General features: G+C 37.6%; 1 protein-coding gene across 19 annotated transcripts in view; it reads left to right on the forward strand.

Annotated features, from left to right (window-relative positions):
- FOXP2 (forkhead box P2) overlaps positions 1-25,000 on the forward strand; it is a 548,879-nt gene that overhangs the window by 520,779 nt on the left and 3,100 nt on the right. For 18 of the 19 annotated variants that reach the window (XM_043549728.1, XM_043549692.1, XM_043549720.1 and 15 more), the window contains one exon: positions 704-867. In XM_043549728.1, coding sequence (XP_043405663.1) covers positions 704-867 — 164 coding nt within the window. Of the gene's footprint in view, positions 1-703; positions 868-3,442; positions 3,449-18,165; positions 18,181-25,000 lie in introns of those variants that run through there. The other variant, XM_043549764.1, reaches the window with a different exon arrangement.

Raw genomic sequence — 25,000 nt, forward strand, 5'->3', positions numbered from 1 at the left:
CATTGTGGTCATTCTTAATAGTTGGGCGTATCATCCAAGTAAGTTGTATTACCTAGCACGGCAAGAAGTACTGTTCTAATTCATGCTACTTTTGATGTGAAGAGGCAAGAAGGACACCCTGTGGCAAAATCTGGAACACTCAGTTTTGCTGCAAATGTTAGATTGATAGAAGCTTTTGCAAATGCATGTGGATATGCATTAATATTTATCCAAGCTGTCATAAATGATTTCACATCATAGTGTTGGGGAACATGGTGCTCATGGCAAAAACTTTAAAATTTAATTATAATATATAATTTTTATGCATAAGAGGCAAATGTCAGGACTTTTTTATTTTGAGTTAAGTTCTGGTCATTTTTAGAAGTATAGCAGCTGCCTACATTACAAAGGAACCATGCATTGTGTGGAAGAGTACAAGGGTTAGCGTAATACAAAGTTAGAAATAGTTTGAAGACAGAATGCACTGTGCATGCCGTAGCATATCTGATAGTTCAACACATTTAATACAAATAGTAAGCTGGTAATGTAGATACCATTGTAACCAACGTGTGAAAATAATTGTGAATGGTACAAAAACTTCTGATCATTATTTGCACTGTACAAAATGAGGTTCTGTATGCATGTGTGTACACATGTATATACATATGAAAACTGTTTTATAGATAAATGGGCTAAGAATTCTATATCTTATTTATTTTGCTAGGCTGCACTGGCAGAGAGTAGTTTACCTTTGCTTAGTAACCCAGGATTGATAAATAACGCATCCAGTGGCTTACTGCAGGCAGTCCATGAAGATCTCAATGGTTCACTGGATCACATTGACAGTAATGGAAATAGCAGTCCGGGCTGCTCTCCTCAGCCTCACATGTAAGTGAGTGGTTAGCAGAGTTTTTAGAAAAAAATTATGCATTTCTTTGAAACTCCATGTTACTCAAAAGCACAGGTAAGTAAAAGCTAAAACCGTACACTTGAAAACTAAACATTAAAATGGATCCTGAGACCCATTTGTTTATAGGAAGCCTATTTGCTGCATAGGTACCATGCTTTAGGTCCCCTCTGTATAAATATTATTCAGTACCATTTTTTCTTCACTACCAAGCATATAATATTGGATTCTATGGAAAGATGTATCTGTATCGTGTGTGGTCATTGTCTCAGCTCTGGCTGTAAGGTACAGCAAGCATTTTCATGTTGGAATTAGTTGTAATTTTCACTACAAGTCTCTAAACCATTTATGAACTGTAGTGGAGATATTGCCCATGTATATAAACCGTAAAATGCAAAGTTTAACTGTTACCTACAGTTTACATAGAAGCTAGTAAAGTGTAACTTTTTGCCTGTCTTATAAATCAGTGTAATTACATATTCAACTTTAATTACTGGTGCGTCTGTATTGGCAAGGTTTATATGTTATATTTTATGCAAGACTACGATTCCTATTAATATTTAGCAGCTAACTATATCATTAATTACTCTAAAATCTTTCCCCTACCATCTTTTTAATGGAGCTGAGAGAGTGGAAGTATTAAAAATTGATGTATTGTGGATTTCAGAAATGAGTATGAAGCTTTAGAAATGCCTGGCCTTAATCAGTGGTGTCAAATGTAGCAGTTTTTGTTTACTAAATAGTAAAACATGTACCTTGAAGGTATGGTTTCCCAGGTTATTTATATAATAATTAGGAATATGATATCCAAATAGACTTAGATTCAAGTTCACCATAGGATGATTTTTTTAAATGCATACTGGAATATGTACAATTATGTTTTCAATTCTTCCTGTATTTAAAATAGCTGACCTGATTTGCCTTTTTTCATTGTTTTCTCTTTCACATTTTCATACTTGTTTTAATCGCTAATATAGTGCTGTTTAGCTATATTAGTAATTTAGACTAAGCTCTGTTTTTCTTCTACTATGTTATTTGACCTTTAATAGATTAAAGATTTGCTGGGGTGAGGTTGTTTGGTTTTATTTTGATAGATATAGATATCTACATACAATCATGTAGAAATGTTTATTTATTATGTATCTAATTACTTTGTTACACATTTACTGCATCAACTTTGAGAGGGGAAAAAAACACTGTGAATGTTAATGTGTTTTATCAGATTCCAAACCATTACTGTTTCAAAATGGAAAAATTTGTCTTTTAGAAGTGTCTTTAAATGTATTAAATAATACAAAAGAAGTAATAAAACTAGAAGAAGAAGAAGAACATGAATTTATGCTCTTGAGAGTAACACTACTCTAAAACAAGTAAACTGAGCAATCAGACAAAAGTTTTTATATCCCATGCTTTATGCTATCAACCATGCAGTAGGTAGCTTGAGGCCTTTTACTTTTAGCAGTTCTCCTGAGTATGCTAATGCTCTCTTCCTGTATAAAATGCCAAGACAATAAAACTTTAAAGAGCAAACAGGAGTTAGATCATATGTGTTAAAAATAGCTATTTTACAGAAGAGAATGACACTTGCTATTAGATTTAGTTTGTAACCATTTGGCAGTTGTGTTTATGTATATTGTGTACAGTCTGCATGTATCTGTGCATGTCTGTGCTTGTATGGATATGAGTGTGTTGTATAGACATGGTCATGGTGAAAATATTGCATACTGCTACAATTTGATTATATAAAAGGCAAAAAAGAAACAAATATTTTGAATTATCATTATAAACACTAATTGCTCAAAATGCATTAATTTTTTCAAATAGAGATAAGAGGATCAAATCTTGAGCTCTGGAGTATTTGGTTGCATCAGGATTATCCACAGTGACTCTTTTGAAAGTCTGCTTCTCCTCATTGTTCAGGGCATGCAGGTGAATGAACAGATACAGGGATGGATTTAAGCAACAGGTCACAACTGTAGTAATTTAATACTGGGGAGGAGTGCTATATGCCCACCCCCACCCACATACAAGGCATTTAACTGGGTCTAGTATGGTCTTACAGGGCTCCCACCATATAACCAATAACCAATCCATATAACCAGTCCGCTCAGACTTCAGGTCTCCCTTTCTCCTATAGGAACAAGGGTCTACCAGCGAAATCCCGGGTGCCGTGTACTTCTGGGAGCAGGTCTTTTAGTCTTTATCCACATGGAACTCTGTCTACTGGGGGCACCAGCAATTAGCATTGTCACACTTGCAACTCCATGTGTCTCCTTTCTTCTGGCATCACTGGACAAAGTTATTTGGCAGCAGTTAATGGACCAAGGGACTCTCAAAAAGCCCAGGAAGAATTTAAATAGACAAAGGGGGAGGAGGGAACACAGCCCAGCTGGTCCTTCCAGCCATCCAATGGGAGGTGGACCACCCTTGGAGAAGGGACCTTCTTCTGCCTTACCAAGCACACGCGCTTGCCTCCCCCACCCCCACTTCCGTCACACACCTTCCAGGCACTGCTGATCCAATTAACAATGCTTCCTGTTGATGCAGGGTGGGCAGGCATTAGTTAAGAGAATCAGGGGACAGAGAGTAGGGAGGACAAGACATCCAGGAGATGCAAGAAAGAATTAAGACATTGAAAGAAGAGAAGGAGAGGAAACTAAAGGAAATTTAAAAACTCACACTTCATACACAGCTTATTTGATACAGCTTGCTAGTGTTTTAATTGGAAAATGCTGGATACTAGAGAAAATAGAAATTGCTATCTTACTGCCAAGAGCATCCAATTATTTGCAACTATAAATATGTTTATGTGTTATATCCTGTAGTTGTATCAAATAAATATACTATAGTGGAGCTCTTTGTTTTTGTAAATTCATATTAATTGTTTTAAGAGCCCAAATTAACCATGTTATAAACACAATAAAACAGTGCCAGGTGTGTGTTCATCAGCCAATATTTCTGTGTTTTGGGTATGCATATATTGGCAAACAAATGCATTCTTTGCAGTTTGTAATTACGTATGTGTATAGTATTAGGGAATGGAGAAATTATTCAGATCTTTTGATCTGAACTTGCTCCTTCAACTTTGATTTTGAGTCTATCCAAAACTAGAAGATCACGCTTTCCAATTTTGCCTTAGATAATAAGATGATAGAATTTCGGTATTTGCAAGATTCCTTGTGCTTCCTAAGCATAGAGAATATCTAAAACATGGCAAATTCTGAGATAAGATTATTTAGTTACCTACGGCAACTGAAATGTTTTGATGCATGACCACAATAGTTTCTTATTGTGGTCCAGTAAAAGATTATGTAAATCCCATGAAAGCAGCTGATCTGATCTGTGAGATTTCCACTAGTTGGGGCCTATATCTCTTGACAACAGTTTGCCAGATTTCAACAGTACTGAATCCAATCTCTAGAACAATTTAGCTTCAAACAATTTTGCTCTAGAACAATTTAGCTTCAAACCCAATCTCCAGTGGACTAAATGTGAACAGTGCCACCTTACCATAAATCTTTTATATACTATAAAATATTTTGTTAATACTCAGTGTGGATATGTGTGTGCTGTTCTAGCATTCCAAACTCCTCCAATACTTTCAATAATTACCTTTTTTATCTAAATCAATATGCCAAATGATTGCTTCTTCCTTTTTTTCCCAAATGTGAAATTACTCTGGTTGTAGGCCCATGATGAACAAGTTTCAGATTTGCAGGGCTGCAAGGTAACAGACTTTACATTTTTGACATTTTAATGTATTAAAAAGTTGTCACTGACTCAGGACTGAATTCTGCTTGTCTTGGGCCTTGAGCCAGCTTAATTTGGCGGTGGGAGTGGGGGGAGAGTAAATATTTATGTGGCTGATTTATTTAGAAAAGAATGACACCTTTTTGGACTTGCTCAGCAGTCTGAATTTTAGATTCAGGCCTGGAGGATGTGGATTAGTGGGCAGAGAGCAGATGCGGTGGTCAAGGGTTTTTGATAGATATATGTATCATATCGCTCTATAGTTTATCACATAGATATAAAAGCATCCATACATTGTATGTCTTTGTTGGATGTACCGTTTATAATACTTACTGATATCCTGTGTTCAAGACTATCTGTCGTGATGGTATAGGCATTGTATGTGTTTGTAGAAAAATATATTTTATATTATTCAAAGAGAAAAGCATAGAAGTGGGGGAAAATGGACGGAGGAAGTTACCAGCTTTTTTAACAGGAGCTAAACTAATAGGCAGTTATGTATATAACAATTACATAGAAAGTAAGTACCCATAACATTTTTGAAAGTCTCTGTAAATGGACCAATATATTGATTTAAAGAGCACCAGCTTTGCTATTAGTCTGACTCTGTATTGATTTTTAGATACAAAAATTTCTGCCATAACTCTGCAATGTTTTCTTACCATGGTTAAAGAAAATTCACATTTGTAAACATATTGCCATTGCCACTGTGGGAGGACAGATAAACACAGCAGACCAGTCTACTTAGTTGGAAGAGGTATTAGCCACAACTTTATTAAACACAATTTAAAAAACAATTATTGGCATATGACACACGATCACTGTACTGCATAGCAGAAAAGACTGAGGATGCAACCCTAACACACTTGAAGTCACTGGCAAAATTCCCATTGAATTCCATGGGCGAGGATTTCACTGTGTGGCCCTGATCCCACATGGGTGGACAGCTGTTCCCACTCAGATCACCACTGGCTTCAATGGAATCTACTCATCTGGGCCTCAAAACTACAGCTGTGTGAAATGTTTCACACAAATAGTTTATTCACTTTTTCTGAAGTCTGTTCTTGACGCTCGCAAATATAAGTGCAAAGAGATTCAGACCATGTAGATAAATGTGCTAAGGTGCAATAAAAATCCCAAATAACTGGAATTAAAACTAGTTGGATTTCAGGGAATCTGTTATGTTTAAAACTTTTTATAATATGTGAGTCAAGTAATAACAATGGATAGGACATGCAATAATCAGGCACTGTAGCTACTTTTCATGCCCCAGGTGGATTATGAAGCATGAAGAAGTCATGTGCCTACCCACCACAGCAGTGTTTTCATATTAGTAAAGCTGAGTGTATTTCTGAGTGTAATATGAAACATAGGCTGTGCAGATTTTTGTGCAAATATAATTTTATTGGTATTATTTTCCTCCAGCATCTAAGATTTGCCAGAAAGTAAAGTAACATGGATCATTTCTAATCAACTAACACACAAACTAGACAACAAAATAATGTAATACATACATGTTTAATTCTTTTCATTATTTAATTGTTTGCATATTTAGTATTGTCAACCCCACACTTTCAAAAATCTTATGACAGGCCAAAATTAATGAGATTATTTTAAGACTCATCAGATTCTTTTTTTAAGTGTTCTTTTTATTTGTCTTTGGTTTTTGAGCCTTTAGGTTATACTTGAGTCTCAGTTCCAAGCTTTTCTTATTTTTAATGAATGTTGAGATTCTCATGAAAAAATCACCACTCAGGAGTTGGAACTTTTTAGACAAATGCCACTTATTGCAAGCGTTATGGTGAAATTGTGAGAGCTGACAGCACTGCATATTCCGTATTCCCTCCGATCTCAATATTAGTGTGGAAACATTTGTACCTTTGTTGCCTCATAGAAGTTGAGGTCTTATACATCATTGTCAGAGCCCTCAAGATCCTCAGTTTCCCCCTAACTTGTCACTACATCCTTTATAACATGGCCAACATCCTCCTATTTAAATTTGGATGGGCTTGAAAGTCCCTTCGGAGCCAGTGAACACAGCTCCTTAATCAATCAGAGGGATCTTTATTGAACAAACTTCATACTCTAACTTCCTCTACCTCCACAAGAGCTAGTGTTGCCTGTTTAGTAGTGCCTAGCAAGGAGCGTGAGAATGCAGTTGGAAATCAAACTCAGGTCTCTGCCTGTTCCTGTGTCTTTCCATTGGGTTGGTTGCCACATCTCTGTGACTTTATGTATCAGTACATTGGTATGGTTCACTGGGAGTTAATGCCAGAAATCTTTGTATATCTGTTGGCCATGTGTACTTATGTTGGCCAATGACATTGAATATCAAATATTGACAATGAATATCAAATGACATTCCATTTAACTGTGTAGATTTGAGAGAAGAAGGAAAATTTCAAGTTGTAAAGTTGTCCATAGCAGTTTTAGAAAAACAAATTAGTTACCAGGTTTCTATGAAAAATTGAAAGACTGAAAAAAAATGCAGTTCCTGAATAGGGGATAATGAGTGGTTATGCCATTCCCACAATTCCCTCTGCTGCCAGTTGAATGAGGCAGAAAGTTGACAAATGAGAATGGGGAAGTAAGTATCCTACCATTTGGGGTTTTGTGGGAGGGAGTTGTCATCACTTCCTCTCTCACCCCTTCCATTAAAGCATGATGAGAGTATAAATTCTAATGATGATAACAATTCCATTGAATTAGCAGTCTGAATTCACTTATGAAAATAGTCTACTTCTTAAGAGCAAATCCAGACTCTTGGAGCTAATGGGCCTAATATCAGTAGGATTTTCTAGAATTTGAATCACTCATTGATCTTAAAATAGCAAGTGGAAAACAAAAGTCAGGTGTTCTTGAAAAGTATATTCATATAGGCAGTGCAGTACACTATCATTCCCATTTAACGTTAATCTAGTACCTGTTTCATTTTAGGATTTAAATTATTTGCACACACTTGCATACACCCAAACCTTTTTATATCTCTTTTCTGGGATGGCTATGTGAGGAAAGAGGAAGAAAATTTGCTGTAATGGAAGAGAATAAGGATTGAAGCTGAGTTAAATTAGAAATATGAGCATACCCCCATACAGCCAGCTTTCTGCCTCCTCCAATTCTGCCCTATGAAAGAGGAGGAGTTTCAGCTATGCACGGTTTCAGTCAACCTTTCCCCTTTGTATTCTGCCATCGATCCCCACCCTACTGCTTTTACTTTTCCCACTTTTGCCCAGAATGGATTTTTTCTTTTTGTAGTTCCATCTGCATAAACCTCAAAGTTTTAGTTTTTCAAACTTTTTTAACCTTTAAATTTTATTCCCAGAGGCAAATGTGATTATTCTTCTCTAAGATCATTTCACTTTTGAGGTGCTTCAGTTTGAAAGCATTCCATTGTTAGGTCGTTCCCATATCTGATTATTCCAGTCCCCTACTGTTATGCTTTCACACCACTTACAGTAGGTTACCTATCATTCCAGTTTCAATCACTTTCATTCCCTTGTTTCTTTAACTTCATAATATTCCAATCCCCCGTCTTCCCATTTTTTATATCATTACATTGTCCCATCTGATGATCCATCTCCATTTACTTTGGAGGCTTGCTCTGTTTCAGGAGATCTCTCTGATGCAAGTCTCTCATTCACTGTATGAAACTTGATATAGAATATAAGGAAATAAACTATGGAAACACATCAATTAATAGAGATATGTCAAGCTTTATTAAATAGGTGAGAAACATGTAATTGAGCCAGTGAAGGTATAGGCAGTACAGATCAGGATATCCTACTCATCAGAACGGTTTCACTTAATAACATAATATATTAATGCCTGTTGAAAATTTCATTTCACATTCTTATCCATTAGCCTAGTAAAAGGTTGGAAAATAATGGGCAAATACACTTTACAACAATAGACTATTGTATTTTTTCCCTTTGTAGTTGATTTTAGTTTGAAATTGAAAGAGTACTGCCTGAAGAATTCATAGAATCTTAAAGTTTGTGGTTGACCTTTTATCTCATCATATTCAAATACAGGATCTTCTGTGAGCATTTGAAATTGTAGTGGTTCTGCCTCCCACTGCCAAGCATTTGAAAGTGTCAGGCAAATCGAGTGAGTGCAGTGTCCCATCTTAGTGTGTTCATACCATTTAAGTCTACTACTTTTGCTGATGTTTTGGATCATGTTACAATATGCTATCTTTGGAGCAGTCACTGTGCCTTCGTAAAGTTTGTGCATTCTGTAACACATTGTGAACCCCACTGTAAATAATCAAATTTTGATCATTAAAATATGTCCCTGCTCTACTTTGATATTGTTAATCACATGTAATGTTTCCCTATAATTTTATATTCTCCTACTTACCATTTTTATATTGTTTTACTTTATATTTCATTTCATCCTCTTACATGCTACCTCTCTGCTCATCAATTATCTGATCTTTCTAGACTCATGCTCTTGTACTTTGCAATCATTCCAGCCCTTTGACTTTTCTTATTTAGTTGTTTAAATGTTCTATGTCTTACCCAGGGTCAGCAGTTGCTATTTCTTTTTTTCTTTACTCCAACCCCAGTTGTTGCACATACACAATTCATTCTGCTTTCTCTTGACTAAAAGATCGCTCCAGAAATATAGTCACTTCAGCTGCCTTAAACAGAAGAGTGTCAGATCCTCATAGCATGGTGTTGTGGAAATGTGTAGGAAACTATGGGGGGTTTTGCAGAGTCTTTAGGTCTTTTCAGCAAAGTAGATGCTTTGCTGAAAACTTTTTGCCACTTCTGCTGTGAATTCTCAGCATTTTGGCAAGGTTTTCATGTTTTTCACTAAATGGTTCTATATAGGAATGTGCTGTCTTTTAAGTTTACTATGTATATTATATGCTTAAAATATATGTCTAAATATGTACATGCAGACTCCTCTGCAGTGCAGTTTTATAATTTTTCATAAATTTAGAACATGGGAGTTGCCTATATTTTACAAGAGCAATAAAACTCAAGCTGTAATTTTGCTAGTAAGGATGCTTTACTCACAATACCAAGACTGCAGAAACAATTTGGGTTCCATCAACCTTTGATGTGGGGCTTTATTGTTGGAGTAACTTTAATGTTATAGGCCCAGATTCTTAAAAGTGGCTACTCTTTTTCTAGGTGCAATACAGTGAGTGCAAATATGTGCCTCTGCATTTTTATGCCATCACTGAATTGTAGATCCAACTATTTATGTTACACAGCTCACTAAATGTTTTTGCACATGTAAGCCATCTCACTGGTAGGCTGCTGGCCATCTAATTGCTAATATTTGTACTAACACTTAATACGGGTGTACATTTTCACCCCCCAAAACAGACTGAGGTCCAGCTGAAAATCTAGGCCATCATACGTTAGAAGGATAAATATATTGTTTCATTTTTTAGTACATGTCAAACTTCACAAATTATAAAAAGCTGAAAACTTTCATGCACAATTTTAATTTTTTAATAAGTTTATGGAACAACCTAGTCTCAATGTGCAATCCCATACATGCAGAGCATATTAAAGTAATCCAATCTCAAATTGACGAAAGCATGGATAACTGTTATGAGGTCTGTATCCAAAAGGAGAATTCACAACCTTGCTTCAAGGTGAAGATGGAAAAAAGTGCTCTTGGCTTCCAGGGGCATGCCATGATTTAAAGCATCATGTGGATTACAAATATGTAATGCAGCTGCCTGGTGTGCTCCCTCAGTTTGGGCTGCAAAGACAGTATACTTCAGCTTTTTTACTGCTTCCGCCAATCAGCATTATTAAACTCTTTGTTGTTTTGCACCAAAGACAGTAGCCTTTGTCCGGCTCCACATATAGGCACTGGGTCACTCATTCCACTACGCCAGACCAGTACAGATGTGATGGAGACTTAGAGTCCATGTTTTATGTGTAGTATCACATGTCCTCTCACGTACCTGTCCAGCAGCCTCAAATACACTTTGAACAGAAGGGGTAACAGAATAGATCCCATCAATTCCATATATGAGAGAACACTCAAGGAAGAAGAGCAATTGCCCAAAATTACCCTTTGGGATATTTTGAAAACAAAAGTCTTTCTCTCGGGAAATAGGAACATTCCCGAACTCAGTTCTTCTCAAATTCTTCTCTCTCCATATTTTTCATTATATTCCATTACATCTTCACACTCTATAACTTTGGCATCTTCAGACACCTCTGCTGAAATCCTTGCTCATGCTTTTTTTTTGTCCTATTTACTATAGCAACTGTGTTATCTATGTCCTTCTCAAATGCCTGTTCTCTGTGATGTGTTTAGCATGTGCAGAACTTTTCCCAAATCATGACCACATCACCTCATCCACAAGTAACTTGACTGTCCCTTCATTTTAGGATCCAGTATCAATTTATTGAACAAAACCGACCCCAGGACTGACCCTTGGGGCACTCCACTTGATACCGGCTGCCAACTAGACATGGAGCCGTTGATCACTACCCTTTGAGCCCAACAATCTAGCCAGCTTTCTATCTACCTTATAGTCCATTCATCCAGGCCATACTGCTTTAACTTTCTGCCAAGAATACTGTGGGAGACCGTGTCAAAAGCTTTGCTAAAGTCAAGGAATAACACGTCCACTATTTTCTTCTCATCCACAGAGCCAGTTATCGCATCATAGAAGGCAATTAGATTAGTCAGGCATGACTTGCCCTTGATGAATCCATGCTGACTGTTCCTGATCACTTTCCTCTCCTCTCAGTGCTTCAGAATTGATTCCTTGAGGACCTGCTCCATGATTCCTTGATGCATCCACACAATCTTGCTACCACTGATATCAGAGGCTTCTCCTCTGCAGATCCCTTGTCTAAAACAGCCTATTACTCTTTGCCTCATAGAATAACCTAACCATACATTAAGTGGTGGTAGCCATTGTCTGGCTTGTAGGAGAAGGTATGTGGCCCTTTTAAGGGTTAGATAGCCAGAGGGTTACTTGTTGCAGCAGCTTCAGACCAGGTCATAATGTGTATGCTCACCCATCCCTTTCAGGTGACAGGAAGAGAGAGGAGACTACCAGGTTTTGCCATGATCAGCTGTGAGCATTATGCTTGTAATTCTTTTCTGGAACTGGGAAGAATTTTTTCCCCTCACCGCCAGATTGGCGAAGATGAGGCCAGGGGTGGTGGTGCGAGGGTCACTTTCCCCACCACGGGTTGGGGACTTAGTTGAAGTGAACATGAAACAGGGGTTAAGCTATGTATATAAGAGTGGGACAGATGTCTAGTACAGGTACTCTATAGGGAAGGGATAGGGTGATCAGATAAAAATGGACTGGTAAAGGAGGTATTATTTAAAGGAATGGAAAAGGGGAGGTCAGGGCTCCTATGACTTGTATGGCAGGGAGCTAGCCCCTCCCCCCACTTTATCGACCCCATGAACCCTCATTTGAGGAGTGGAGGTGGCAAGGTCCCACCAGCAGTTTGGCTTGGGACCAGAATGGATAAAGGGGGAAGGCCTCCCCCAGGAATATGTCAATGATTATGGAATTACCTGAACTGTGCACTTTTATCTGCTCAGTACTCCCTGACATTTAGAAATAAAGTTAAACCACATTCAGTGTCTCCTGTTCATCTTCTGGCATAGCTCAACAATTCCTCTTCTCAAATGTAGCTGAAAACCTCTCTTTTCATTTTTGATTTACTTCTTACTTTTCTCCCCTTCTGCTCATTTTTTTTAAAATTAATCTTATCATTATTTATTATTGTTATTTATTATTGTAGTACCTCTGAGCCCCAGTCATGGGCCGTGAGCCCAACTGAATCAGGTACAAACACAGAACGAAAAGACACTCCCTGCCTCAGAGAACATGAAAACTAAATTATTATTTTATTATTTAACTCTGAAAAACATCCTGGGGCACAAGGTGCAACTTGTGTGAAAGACAGTGTATATAAAAGTTGTATTTTATTTGTGCCACTACCTGTAAACAAAAGCAACAAACATATTTAGAATGGTAATTAGGTTGTTTATTGAGGTTCTTGACACACTTACCTGTGCTTGTTGGACTGGCGCTTTCTTTTACTTTGTTTACAGTAAAATGGGTTACTGATAACAAAGAAATATATTGAAACAAGAACCTATGATAATATATAGGTAATGTCCTGTTATTACATTTGTACATTTATTAATACAGCCCAAGTCTTCAAAGGGGTGGACACAGTTTTGTGCTAGAGCATTTGAATTGCAATAAATACAACTTAGAATGTACATTTTGTTTTTTCAAATTCAGGCAGATATTTTCAAACCATAATGCTATAAAGTACAGTATATTGTACAGTAATGTTTCATTCAAGATATAATCCAGGTACTGACCCCTTTATTAAACTTGAACTGCTCTAAGATCAATGACTTAAATCCAAAGGCCTCTTCTCCTCTTTGCTCTCTCTCTACTCTTTTCATTACAGTTGAACCTTGCTTTTTGTAAACAACTTCTTTCCTGTGCTTTGGAGATTTTGCTTTTTTTCCTTCAGTCTCTCTCAGTTCAGAGTTCTCCCTTCACACACTCTTTGTTGGGCTCCTCAGGGCTGTGTCCTAGATCCCATTGCTTAAACTTAAGCTACTATCCCTACTTTAAGGCTCTGCATAACTGCTTCCGCACCTATCTCTGATTTATTCCCTGCTACTCCCCGCCTACTCCTTTTCTTCTGCCCAAACATTGTGTCCAACCACTCTCTGAATTTGTTTCTCCACTCTATCTTCATCCCTTCTTCCTTGCGGCCCTGTATCCTTAAGCAGGTTTTGCGTGCCAAGTGACAACCTTCCTTGTTCAGATCACTTCTCAAAACTTACTTCTTCTGCTAGGCCTGAAATCCTTCATATCTACAGCTACATAAACATATTTTAAAAGTCTCTAACATGAAATCCAATTTTCCAACAGCTTCTAGTCGCTGCTCACAATAAGTAACTGTGCTACCAGTTATGCTATTTTCCTCCTCCTCCTCCTCCTCTTGTTATTGTTATTAATAATATTATTAAACATTTCTATAGTGCTAGCACCTGAAGGCCACAACCTGGTTGGGCCCCATTTTACTAGGCACTGTACAGACACAATAAATGATCTCTTGTGTCTCACCATCCTAGCCACACCCTGTTTGTTTTGGTTTTGGTCCAGTTTAAGATGATGAACTCCCTGAGACAGCAGCCTTGTTTTGTGTTTTTGACTGTATAGCATCATGCCCAATTAGAGTTATAGGGTTTATTATTATAGAAGTCATAAGAAAATGTATTAACAGCATCCTAATCACAGGTACTTCCATATTGTTTTCTGAAAACTGGAATATGGTTGTGGACCCCAAGTATGTGGATGTAAAAAGATCTCAAAAGATTGCCTGCTGTTCAGCTCTGTCTTTGTATATGTTTGCACCGTGGCTGTGGGAGCTGCTGCACTACAAATAATACATAATAATAATAATAATTAATAAAAAACAAACAAACCTAAGAGCTAGGAGTAATTTCTAGCTTTGTTTGTGAGTGACCGTATTGAAACATAATGTTGAGACAGCAGAACATATATTATAGCTAAACAATAGGCAAGAAGAACAGAGGCAGAGATCAGTGTTTGATACAAATACAGGGCGGATGGCAGATGCAAAGCATGTAGGACACAGTGTCCAATATAACTTATTTTGAAATTTTCCATTACAACAGATAATGGGATTTGCTGGAACTCAGGAGCTAGAGGGACAAATTCTGGATTCTGTTGCAGCCTTTTATATTGACTCATGGCGTGAAGGAGCAATATTGTTGGTGGAGTCCCCCTGGGCATTAGGGGGTTCCCTGATGAGTATCTCAGGGGATGGCAGGGGCAAAGCCAGAGTATGCTGGGCTCTGGCTACTCTTGGCTGCCAGAACAATTCCTAAGGGACGATTGCAACAAAGTGTACGTTAGAGCCTCCCTGAGGCTAGTTTAGCTTAAGTGAATTGTGGGTAGGCCACATGATGGCCTCAAAATACAGGGCTGCACACAGGTGCTGGGAGTTACAGAACATCTGGCCTACAGTGTCTAGTCTACAACCCCAAATAGCATGTAGCTATTTAGTCAATGCCCTTTTAAGATAGTTAAAATAAGAGATGAGCGTTACAAATTTTTACTCTAGTGTAGTGACAGATCACATTCTTAGAATTAAAAAGCATACATGAATTCTAATAAGTTATTTGCCTCAGTAATATATTGTGGCAGTGAGCTCCACAGGTTATGGATGAATTTTTGAAGTTCTCTTTTACATTGGGTGTGCACCTTTGTATTATGAGAAGGAATTAATAGTGAGGTGATTGTAGTGACAGAGGGATCATGCAAGATGCTGTATTAAGTTGGATGTTTTTATATTGTGAGAAAGGATAAATAAGTTTGTTCATTTGACTTTTTCTGCACATTGCTTTATTTTGCATTACTCTGTCATGCCGCCCCTTATTCGTCTCCTCTCTCAGGCCCTGCTCTTGCTGCCATTGAGTTCAGTGGCAGCAAGATTAACCCCAAACAAAGCAGCACTGTTGTATTTAATATTTCCCCATATGGATGTATTTACTGTGTCTTTAATCATTTTTGTTATCTCTTTCTAGTTTCTGCTGTATAACTTTTAAAATGGGTTAACCACAGCTGAAGAGAGTGGTCAAGATGATGGCATACCATCAATTTATGTACAAGCAATGTAATATTTTCAGTGATATATCCCTCTCTTAACTCTAACATGTTGTGTTTTTTATTTTTAATCTCTACTGCATCTCAAGCAGAGATTTTCACTGAGGTGTCCGCAATAGTACCTACATCTCTTTTCTGGAGTGGTTGCATTAAATAGTAAACCCATCAACATATATAAACAATATATAATTTTTCTTGCATTTATTTACATTAAATTTCATCTGCCATTATGTTGTGAAATACCTAGCTTTATTAGGTTTTTCTAAAGTTCTTCACAATCCTTTATTGATTAGACTAATCTAAATAAACATCAGTTATCTTCTAATGTTGTTACCTCTCTATTTACTCCTTTACCCCATTAATAAGTATATTCTAAGCACCAGTTACATACAGATCCTTAAGGTATCCTCACTGTTTAACCTCGTCCCATGCTGAGAAATGACCGTTTTATTCCTGGTCCTTGTTTTCTATCACTTAACTGGTTTCATCAGGGACACAACTTTATTTCTTACCCTAGAACACCTTAGTTTACTTAAAGTCCCTCCTCAGCAGTTATTATCAAAGGCTTATTGAAGGTCTAAATAAATATTTGTCAGTTCTCCTTTACCCACCTTTTTGTTTGCTCACTTAAATAATTCTAATTGGAGAAAAAAAAATTATTCTTTAAAGAAACAATTCTAGTCTGTCCCTATCATATCCTGCTCATCTAGATGTTGTATTGCTGTTGTATAGTTATTGTATAGTGTAGTATAGTCATTATTTCAAATATTTTACTTGGTAGGAATGTAAAACTTACTTGCCTGTAGTTTCCAAAATTACCCATAGTGCATGTTAAAGGAATATAAAACGTTTAAAAAATGAAAAAAAATCTGGATTAGCTATCTCCCCCAACCTCCTCGCATTCTCTCATGAAGTCTATTGTAATTAAGTTAGTCTATCTAGTTTCTATCTAGAAGAGCTTTTTGGCTGTGTAGCTCCAGCAACATTAGCAGTTGGCACATATGCTGTAATATTGTAGGCATATTATGGCATCATGTCCTCAACCATTTTTATTTGAACTGCATTTGAAATATTTTAATTAGACTACACAAAGCACTGCAGCCAAGGCTACAGAGGGTATGTCAGGCCTTCTGGACCCACCAGGTTCCAGCTTGGGTACCAGGCCCAGCAGCTTCCTTTGCCTTCCTCCACATGGGGGAAAACAGCATTTGGCAGAAGCGTGTAGTGGCTAGATTCTGGAAATCTCTAGACTCTTTCCCCAAAAGCAGCCAGCTAAAACCACAAGGGCATCACAGGGCTCAAATCCAAACTGGGTGTGGTTGTCCTTAAATGTAATCAGCTGTTTTGGATGGCATGACTCTCCACATGGATCATTATTAGTTTCTTTTCTGGTGAGAGACAAGAAGGTGGGTGAGGTGATGTCTTTTATTGGACCAACTTTTGTTGGTGAGAGACCAACTTTCAAGTTACGCAGAGCTCTTCCTCAGGTCTTTTCTGGTGAACAGACAGGAGAGAATTTAAGAGAGGGGCTAGTTCTTGTTAATTTAGCTTGTGCTTAGATTTCCTACATGACGGATACTCCTGTCCTGCCTCCAAGAAGCTGCAAAGATGAATGGAAATTCCTTGAAATGACTCAGGTTTTTCTCTCAGCCCTTATCTGCAGAATCCCACGAAGTTCATACTATTCTTACTCATTTTATTTGACTTGTAGTATGAAGCCACTGGGAGAATTGGTGAGCCAGCAGTACACAAATGATGCCCAATTCTACATCTCATTTATATCAAATGATAAACAGTACCATCTCCCAGTTCTCTGAATGCCCTGTTGAAGTCAGCCTTTGGATGAAGAGCAACTGGCTAAATCTGAACCCAAGCAAGACTGAGGTGATGCTGGTAAGAAGAATTTTCCCCTGATAGAACATCCCCCACCATCCAGGTCATCTGCATTCAGATTAAATCTAAACTTTTGGAGTAGTCAGTGCTATCGGATGCCTAACTATCCAAGGTGATAAAAAATGGTGACCTCAAAACTTGATTATTGCAACTTATATCTAGGAATAGTAACAAACGTGCACGCACACACACATACACACAAATCTTTAGCTTTCATGAAATGATGCAGGACATCTGCTTGGCTACACAAGTCCCTGTGGACACATCATCCCAGTGCTCCATTTTGTGCATTGCTGCTGACCATTGAATACAGGACCAAACTCAAGGTCTTCGTTCTCATATTCTGTGGTCTCCATGCAATTGGTCCACTGGGAGACTGCTTGCCACTCCGTCACGTCCCACAACACTTTCTACAATATTGTTCCACCAGACCAATGAAGCTTTTGGGTGCAGGCGGGAGAACTTTCACAGCAACCAGACCTAAACTATGGAGCTTATTTCACTGAGAATTATAGAAAGGCTACAGCACTCGCTACTTACGGAATTAAATGCAAAGCAAATGATTTCTTCTGCAAGTTGGGAAGGAAGAAGACGGAAATGGTTGTTGTTAATTCAATTTTTTGATACTTAGGAAGTGCTCAGTTACTACAATGGTTGGGATGTATTAATACATAGAGTGTTAGAAAAGGGCTCTGACTTATTCTTTTTTTCAAAGCAAATAATATTTTCTATTCAGAGCCTGGAGTGAGCACTTCAGTTTCCATTAAGATGATCTGCATCTAGTTTACTGTAACTACTTGTTCTTTATTGGCCTGCTTCTCCATGTGCTGTTGTGCTGAATGGAGTATCCCCTTACATTAAAACTGATTTGACTTGAAACCTCTGTAGAAAACTTGCTATCCATAATTCAGAATATTGGATCAAGTATCTTTTCTCTTCGTTAACCACATCTCAACTACATTTAATTAAGAATTCATGTACAAGGTTATAGAATCTAGTTGTTTTCTTGTCAGCAACAGCACACATGTACTAGTGTTTAAAAGTTGAATGGACCGTATGTTCCGATGCCACCGCTTTTCATTATTGTATCAGATATTTGAACAGGTGTTACCAAGGCAGGATCAGTCTAATCCTGGACAAACCTCAAGAGACTGGTTCAGTTCACACACAAATTATAAATTTGTTTGGTCTCTGAACTTTAAGAAGCTACTTCATATGATCCCTTCCCTTCCTAATTGTCACCTAAACCCTTCCTCCCCACCCCCCACACACCAGCCCCTCAGCTGCCAGTTCTTCCCTCTTCCGTACACGTTCATCAATCTTCAAGCATCCTTTGCAGATGTTGGCTACCAGTACTGGTCTGCTGGGCCCTAGTTATTACTGCAATTAAATATAATGAATCATGGTAATTCTTCAATGTACTGTTCCCCAGGATGTGATAAATATTAGAGAATCTGAGGGTTGAAAGTTGTAGCACCGCATGATCCACAAGAGGAGGTGCACTGATCCAGAAGAGGGGGTGCACTTTCCAGTATATCTGGGAGGCATATAGAGAAGAGAGCTTAAGGTCTCTGTAGTGGTTCTGTACAGGGAAGTGGGAGACCGAGGGTAGTCACAGAGATAGAGGAAGCTCTGTATTCTGGGAATTATGAGAGGAAGATAGCAGTGTGCTGAGGTAAGCAGGTTACTAGTTCAAGCCATTCGAATGACTCTTCTCAACAAAAATGAATCTTTTAAAAAGCTTGGGTTCTGAGAAAAGATTGAGATTCAAGTCATTTTTGCTGTTCTAACAGTGGATTCATCCATTTCTAGGCAGATGACCTGTGGGAATAGCTGATATTTATCTGTTCACTTATTTATATCTTTAAAACAATAATAATAATCTCACTTGAAATAAGTTCTTGGTGAAATAACATGTAGCCAGGTGTAAGAAATCAATAAACTATGAAATATTATTAGGCCTGGTTTCAGTAACACGGTTATTAATGGTATGATCGGAGTCTTTGACGTGCTGTGGGATCAAAGCCTTCTTCAGAGTTCATATTTCAAAAATCTGGTAACAATTTGTGTGAATACGCTTTCCATTGTGAATTCTTTCACAGCATGTTCCCCTACCACACTGGCTGTGTATGCTGTGAACAAAATAATATGTTTTCATACCAGATTCAGAATACAAAATACCATTATACTTTTTAATTTCTGCTTGCTTCATGCAATAAGTATTTATTTTGGATCTGTAATGTTTGCAATGAAAACCCTCAGGATAAATAACTATAGGGCAATCAGTAGCTGATGTTCCAATCTGACTAAATTGGTAACTTTTGTTTTAGATTTTAATGGTGAGAAAAAATTGTGAATTCAGTTTGTAGGAAAGGTGCTAGATTAATAGCACTGTGGGTTGATATTGTCTGTTCATTCTCAAAAATGATAAAACACAGGTATGCAAATGTATGTTTTGCTGCACCTCCCGATCAGCATGCTTCAGCCTAGACCCTAGAGGACAACTTCTAGGATTGAGAGGGGAGTTAGTCTCCATGACTTATGCATTTCTTGTTCTTTTCTGCCAGCAAGGGTGTCAATTATGGTAGTGGTTGCTATGATCTGTGCTTTTAACTAGTGAGAAATAAGCAAAGACCACCAAAATGTTTCATAGAAGCCACAGAACCACGATCTGGTTATAATAGTTTTCATTCACTATTGTTCTGGGCCATTGTATAATTAGCTATTTAAAATGAATGTTTCTGTCTCCCATTCCCAATCCCATGAGCCATCCATTACCTCATAATATAGTACATCAGATATTCTTGAAATTGTCCAAGCAACAAAAGAACACATTTAATAGTATCCAAAAGGTAGAAGAAGAGGAAGAATTATAATACCTTATGAAGTACATGTGCATTTTTAAAGATCACTTCTGCTTTGTACATTTCTTTTTAGCTGTGGAGTGTCTGCATTCCCAACAATGGAGTGCCATAAAGGGGAGCAGGACAACACCCAGAGGCAGCTGCAAGCTTAGGATGGCATTATATCAGTATTAATAGGTTTTGTTGGTTTTTCTAGTATAAACCTCTATTTGTAGGTGTTTATCACTCTGTTCCACTCTGAAACTTGACATGCAAAATACAAAATTAAAACATTACTATTCGATTCCTGTAACTTAAAATAAAATACCAAGTCAAAATGATACTTCTTAAGAAGGCACTTAAATCTCTGTGCACATGATGAACCATAATGCTCAAAGGGAAAATAAAACACTCTTATTCAGTCTAGAAACCTGAGATATAAGTGTCCCATGTGGCAGAAAGCCCACTTCAAAAGTGGTTGTAGTGGCACATGCCACCTGTAATTCTTGCTCCACCAGGCAACATACCGGTAGATGTTAAATAAGATGCAACTGGCTTGGTTGGGCATCATCAGGACTCCCAAGAGTGAATCTCCCAGCAGCATCCTTCTCCTATAGAGTCTCTCTTTAGTTTAAAGCTACGCCCTGCCCACCTCGCAGAAGCTCTATGGATGGCTTCAGTGCAGACATGACTAATTCCATTCTTGCACAGTGATGAATTCCCCCAGACAAGTTTCCCTCCTTGATACAGCAGATGAAAGTTGTGCACACACTTTGCCTTTTTGCCTGCATGTGTACAACAAGTCCATACAGTGTATTAATACTTTGGTGGTGTTGTAGTGGGTCAATAATGGGTTTTCAAGACAGACAGTAAAAGCCCTAAATATGCTCTGGTCTATTCATAGCCCACATCATACCTTTTCAAATGTTTTTTCTTCAACATTTTAAAAAATGTAGCAAATAAGACCCCAATGCAGTCCCAAATGAAATCAATGGGACTATTCATGTACTAAAAGTTAGACATGTGCTTAAGTACCTTGATGAATTGGGTCCTAAAAGCTGTGTTTACATAGCATTAAAGATGTGATTTAATCCAGAAATCTAAATAAATTAAGAGCTGTGTGATACTAGCTACTGGGTGCCCCCAATGCCTCTTAAGACTGTGGGAGATGAGTGTGTTCACCACCTCATAGACATGATGAGTGCATTGCAGAATCAAGCCCTAAGAGTCCAGGATAGAACTCAGTTCTTAATTCATCATGGTGGACTTAGGTTTGGAGGGGTCATCAAATGGTATGTACTGCTATTATAGTGGTTCTCTATTATTTTATAACACTCATAATTAAAAGGTCCCTATTATGTACTGCCATTAATTCCCATTGTAAGTATCAGAAAGTCCTGTGTGATAGCTGTTGGTAAATATTGGCTTTATATGTTGTACTTATGCTGTACTACCTACCCCTCCTGTGAGAAACTTTAATGACGGTCTCAGTTCATAATTTCCATTTATAAATTATGAATCTTCATAATATTTGGATCAAACTCAACTTTTGTGCCTACAATGCCAACAATAATTTGGTTAATCAAATGTATTTTCTTGTTTAACTTTTTGGGTTTATTTAAATGTATGTACTTCTATTAGTATTTCATTTTTATAGTATGCCATTAATAGTAATAGAATCTAAAGCTACTCTTCTTTAATTCAAAGGCAAATAGTAAGCATACCATGGTGGCAATATCCAGAATGGACAGCATCAGAATGGTGATTCTTGTAAAATACTGGGTACAATAATTTTGTTTTACCAAGTATTTACAAACAATGTGTCCCTTTTTCATTCAAGTATTTAATGTTTTACTCAGGCATATTCTGTGATATCTATCTATCTATCTATCTGCAAAAACTATTCCTTATAGGATCTTTTTTTCTTTGCTTTGCAAATAGTTGTGCATAATTATGAATTTGCCTCTATGTAGTTCATAAAAACTATTAATAACACAAAAATTAAAAACTTAGAACCACATCATGACATCAGTTTTTAAACACAACTCCCCCTGGAGAATGTAATTTTCTTCTGACAGTACGCTATTTATTTAATATTTTATATTAGTTATGTATTAGAAACTTGTCGTTCTTATTAGATCATATATTACTAGTCCAGAAAGCCTGCCGAACAATCAATGGGGTCACTGGACAATCAAGATGCTAAAGGAGCACTGAAGAAAGACAAGGCCATTGTGGAGAAGCTAAATGAATTCTTTGCATTGGTCTTCACTGCAGAGGCTGTGAGGGACATTCCCACACCTGAGCCATTATTTTTGGGTGACAGATCTGAGGAACTGTCCCAGACTGAGGTGTCAGTAGAGGAAGTTTTGCAATAAGTTAAACTGTAATAAGTCACGAGGACCAGATGATATTAGGGTGACCAGACAGCAAATGTGAAAAATCGGGACAGGGGGTGGGGGGTAATAGGAGCCTATATAAGAAAAAGACCCAAAAATCAGGACTGTCCCTATAAAATCGGGACATCTGGTCACCCTAGATGATATTCACCCAAGAGTTCAGAAGGAACTCAAATATGAAATTGTAGAACTACTAACTGCAGTATGTAACCTATCACTTAAATCAGCTTCTGTACCAGAGGAGGATAGCTAATGTGATGCCGATTATTAAAAATGGCTCCAGAGGCTATCTTGGCAATTACAGACCAGTAAGCCTAACTTCAGTACCATGCAAATTGGTTGAAATTATAGTAAAGACCAAAATTATCAGACACAAAGATGAACACAATTTGTTGGGGGAAGAGTCAACACAGTTTTGTGAAGGGAAATCATGCCTCACCAATCTATTCATAGTCTTTGAGGAGGTCAACAAATGTGGACAAGGGTGATCCAGTGGAAATAGCGTTCTTGGATTTTTTCTGAAAGCCTTTGACAGGGTCCCTCACCCAAGGCTCTTAAGCAAAGTAAGTAATCATGGGATAAGAGGGGAGGTCGTCTCATTTACCAGTAACTAGTTAAGAGATAGGAAACAAAGGATAGGAATAAATGGTCAGTTTTCAGAAAGGAGAGAGGTAAATAGTAGGTTCCGCCAGGGTACTGGGACTAGTGCTGTTCAACTTATTCATAAATGATCTGGAAAAAGGGGTAAATAGTGAGGTGGCAAAGTTTGCAGATGATACGAAATTGCTCAAAATGGTTAAGTCCAAAGCAGACTGTGAAGAGTTACAGCGGGGTCTCACTAAACTGGGTGACTGAGCAACAAAATTGCAGATGAAATTCAATGTTGAGAAATGCAAAGTAATGGACATTGGAAAATCATAATCCCAACTGTACGTGCAAAATGATGGGGTCCAAATTATCTGTTACCACTCAAGAAAGTGTGGAGTCATTGTGGACAGTTCTCTAAAAATATCTGCGCAATTTGCAGCAGCACTCAAAAAAGGCTAACAATGTTAGGAGCCATTAGAAAATGGTAGATAAGAAGACAGTAAATATTATAATGCCACCATATAAATCCATGTTATTCCCACCTTGAATACTGCATGTAGTTCTAGTTGCCCCAGCTCAAAAAAGAAATATTAAAAATGGAAAAGATACAGGGAAGGGCAACAAAAATGATTAAAGGTATGGAACAGCTTCCATACAAGGAGAAATTAAAAAGACTGGGAAAGTTCATCTTAGAAAAGAGACAACTGAAGAGGAATATGATAGAGCTTTGTAAAATCATGAATGGTGTGGAGAAAGTGAATAAGGAAGTGTTATTTACCCCTTCATGTAACACAAGAACCAGGGGTTAAACAGCCAAAAGGAAGTACTTCTTCACACACTCACAGTCGACCTGTGGAACTCGTTGCCAGGGGATGTTGTGAAGGCCAAAAGTATAATGGGTTCAAAAAAGAATTATATAAATTTATGGAGGATAGGTTTCATCTATGGCTATTAGCCATATAGTCAGGGATGCAACCCCATGCTCTGCGTATCCCTAAGGCTCTGACTGGCAGATGTTGGACCACAGGGGATGGGTCACTAGATGATTGCCCAGTTCTGTTCATTCCCTTTGAAGCACCTAGCATTGGCTACTTGTCAGATGAAAAGGTACTGGGCTGGATGGACCATTGGTCTGCCCCAGAATGGGCATTCTTATGTACTGTTTTGATTGCAACAATATTAAAACTTCATCAACCTGTTGTTGTTTTTTAAAGTCTTAATTTATTTGATAATTTTTCAGTATGTAGCTTGATAACTTTAGGATTAATCCCGCCAGATCTTAACCACTCTGTTGCCCACACGAGTAAAACACCTAAAGCACATGCTTAACTTTAAGCTCACAGGTGGACCACTGGAGGTTAATGGGTCTTGGGTGCTTAAAATTAAGCATGTGATTCAATGCTTTGATAGATTGGGGCCAGAGTGCTCAGCACTTGCAGGATCCCAAGCCCTCTATGAGATATTTATCATTTTAAAAAGGTTTATAGTGTAATATTGTTGTGAAATATTTTCATGCCACATACTATTCACATTCCAATACAAATAATAACCCAGGTCTTTATTGTCCTCATCAGCAAAATAATTTTTAATTAAATTGTTCTTGCCTGTTAGTATTGTCTGTATTGCTTTAAAATTTTGTTCACTGAGAAAACCTTAGGACAACATACATATCCCTTTCTCGTCAGGGTCTGTGAATTGGTAAATAAGTCTCGGTTACTGAATATATTGAATGGGATCTAAAATGTCAGTGATCGTTCTTATAAGCAAAGGGTTTGCCCTTTAGTAAATGTAACATATTTATGATCTTCTTGAAAACATAAAACAGGCTCATTTAGGGCATAGTTCATGATGTTGTGACAAATGCAGTAGGTACCTTCTCAATTTTGATAATAGATTGGATTATTTTAGTTGACCCGTGATTAAGATAAATGGATATAATAGTCTGACTTTTCTCTGAGCCCCAACAATGAAACCC

Source organism: Chelonia mydas, chromosome 1, assembly GCF_015237465.2.
Source record: "Chelonia mydas isolate rCheMyd1 chromosome 1, rCheMyd1.pri.v2, whole genome shotgun sequence".
In the NCBI taxonomy this organism is placed as follows: domain Eukaryota; kingdom Metazoa; phylum Chordata; order Testudines; family Cheloniidae; genus Chelonia; species Chelonia mydas.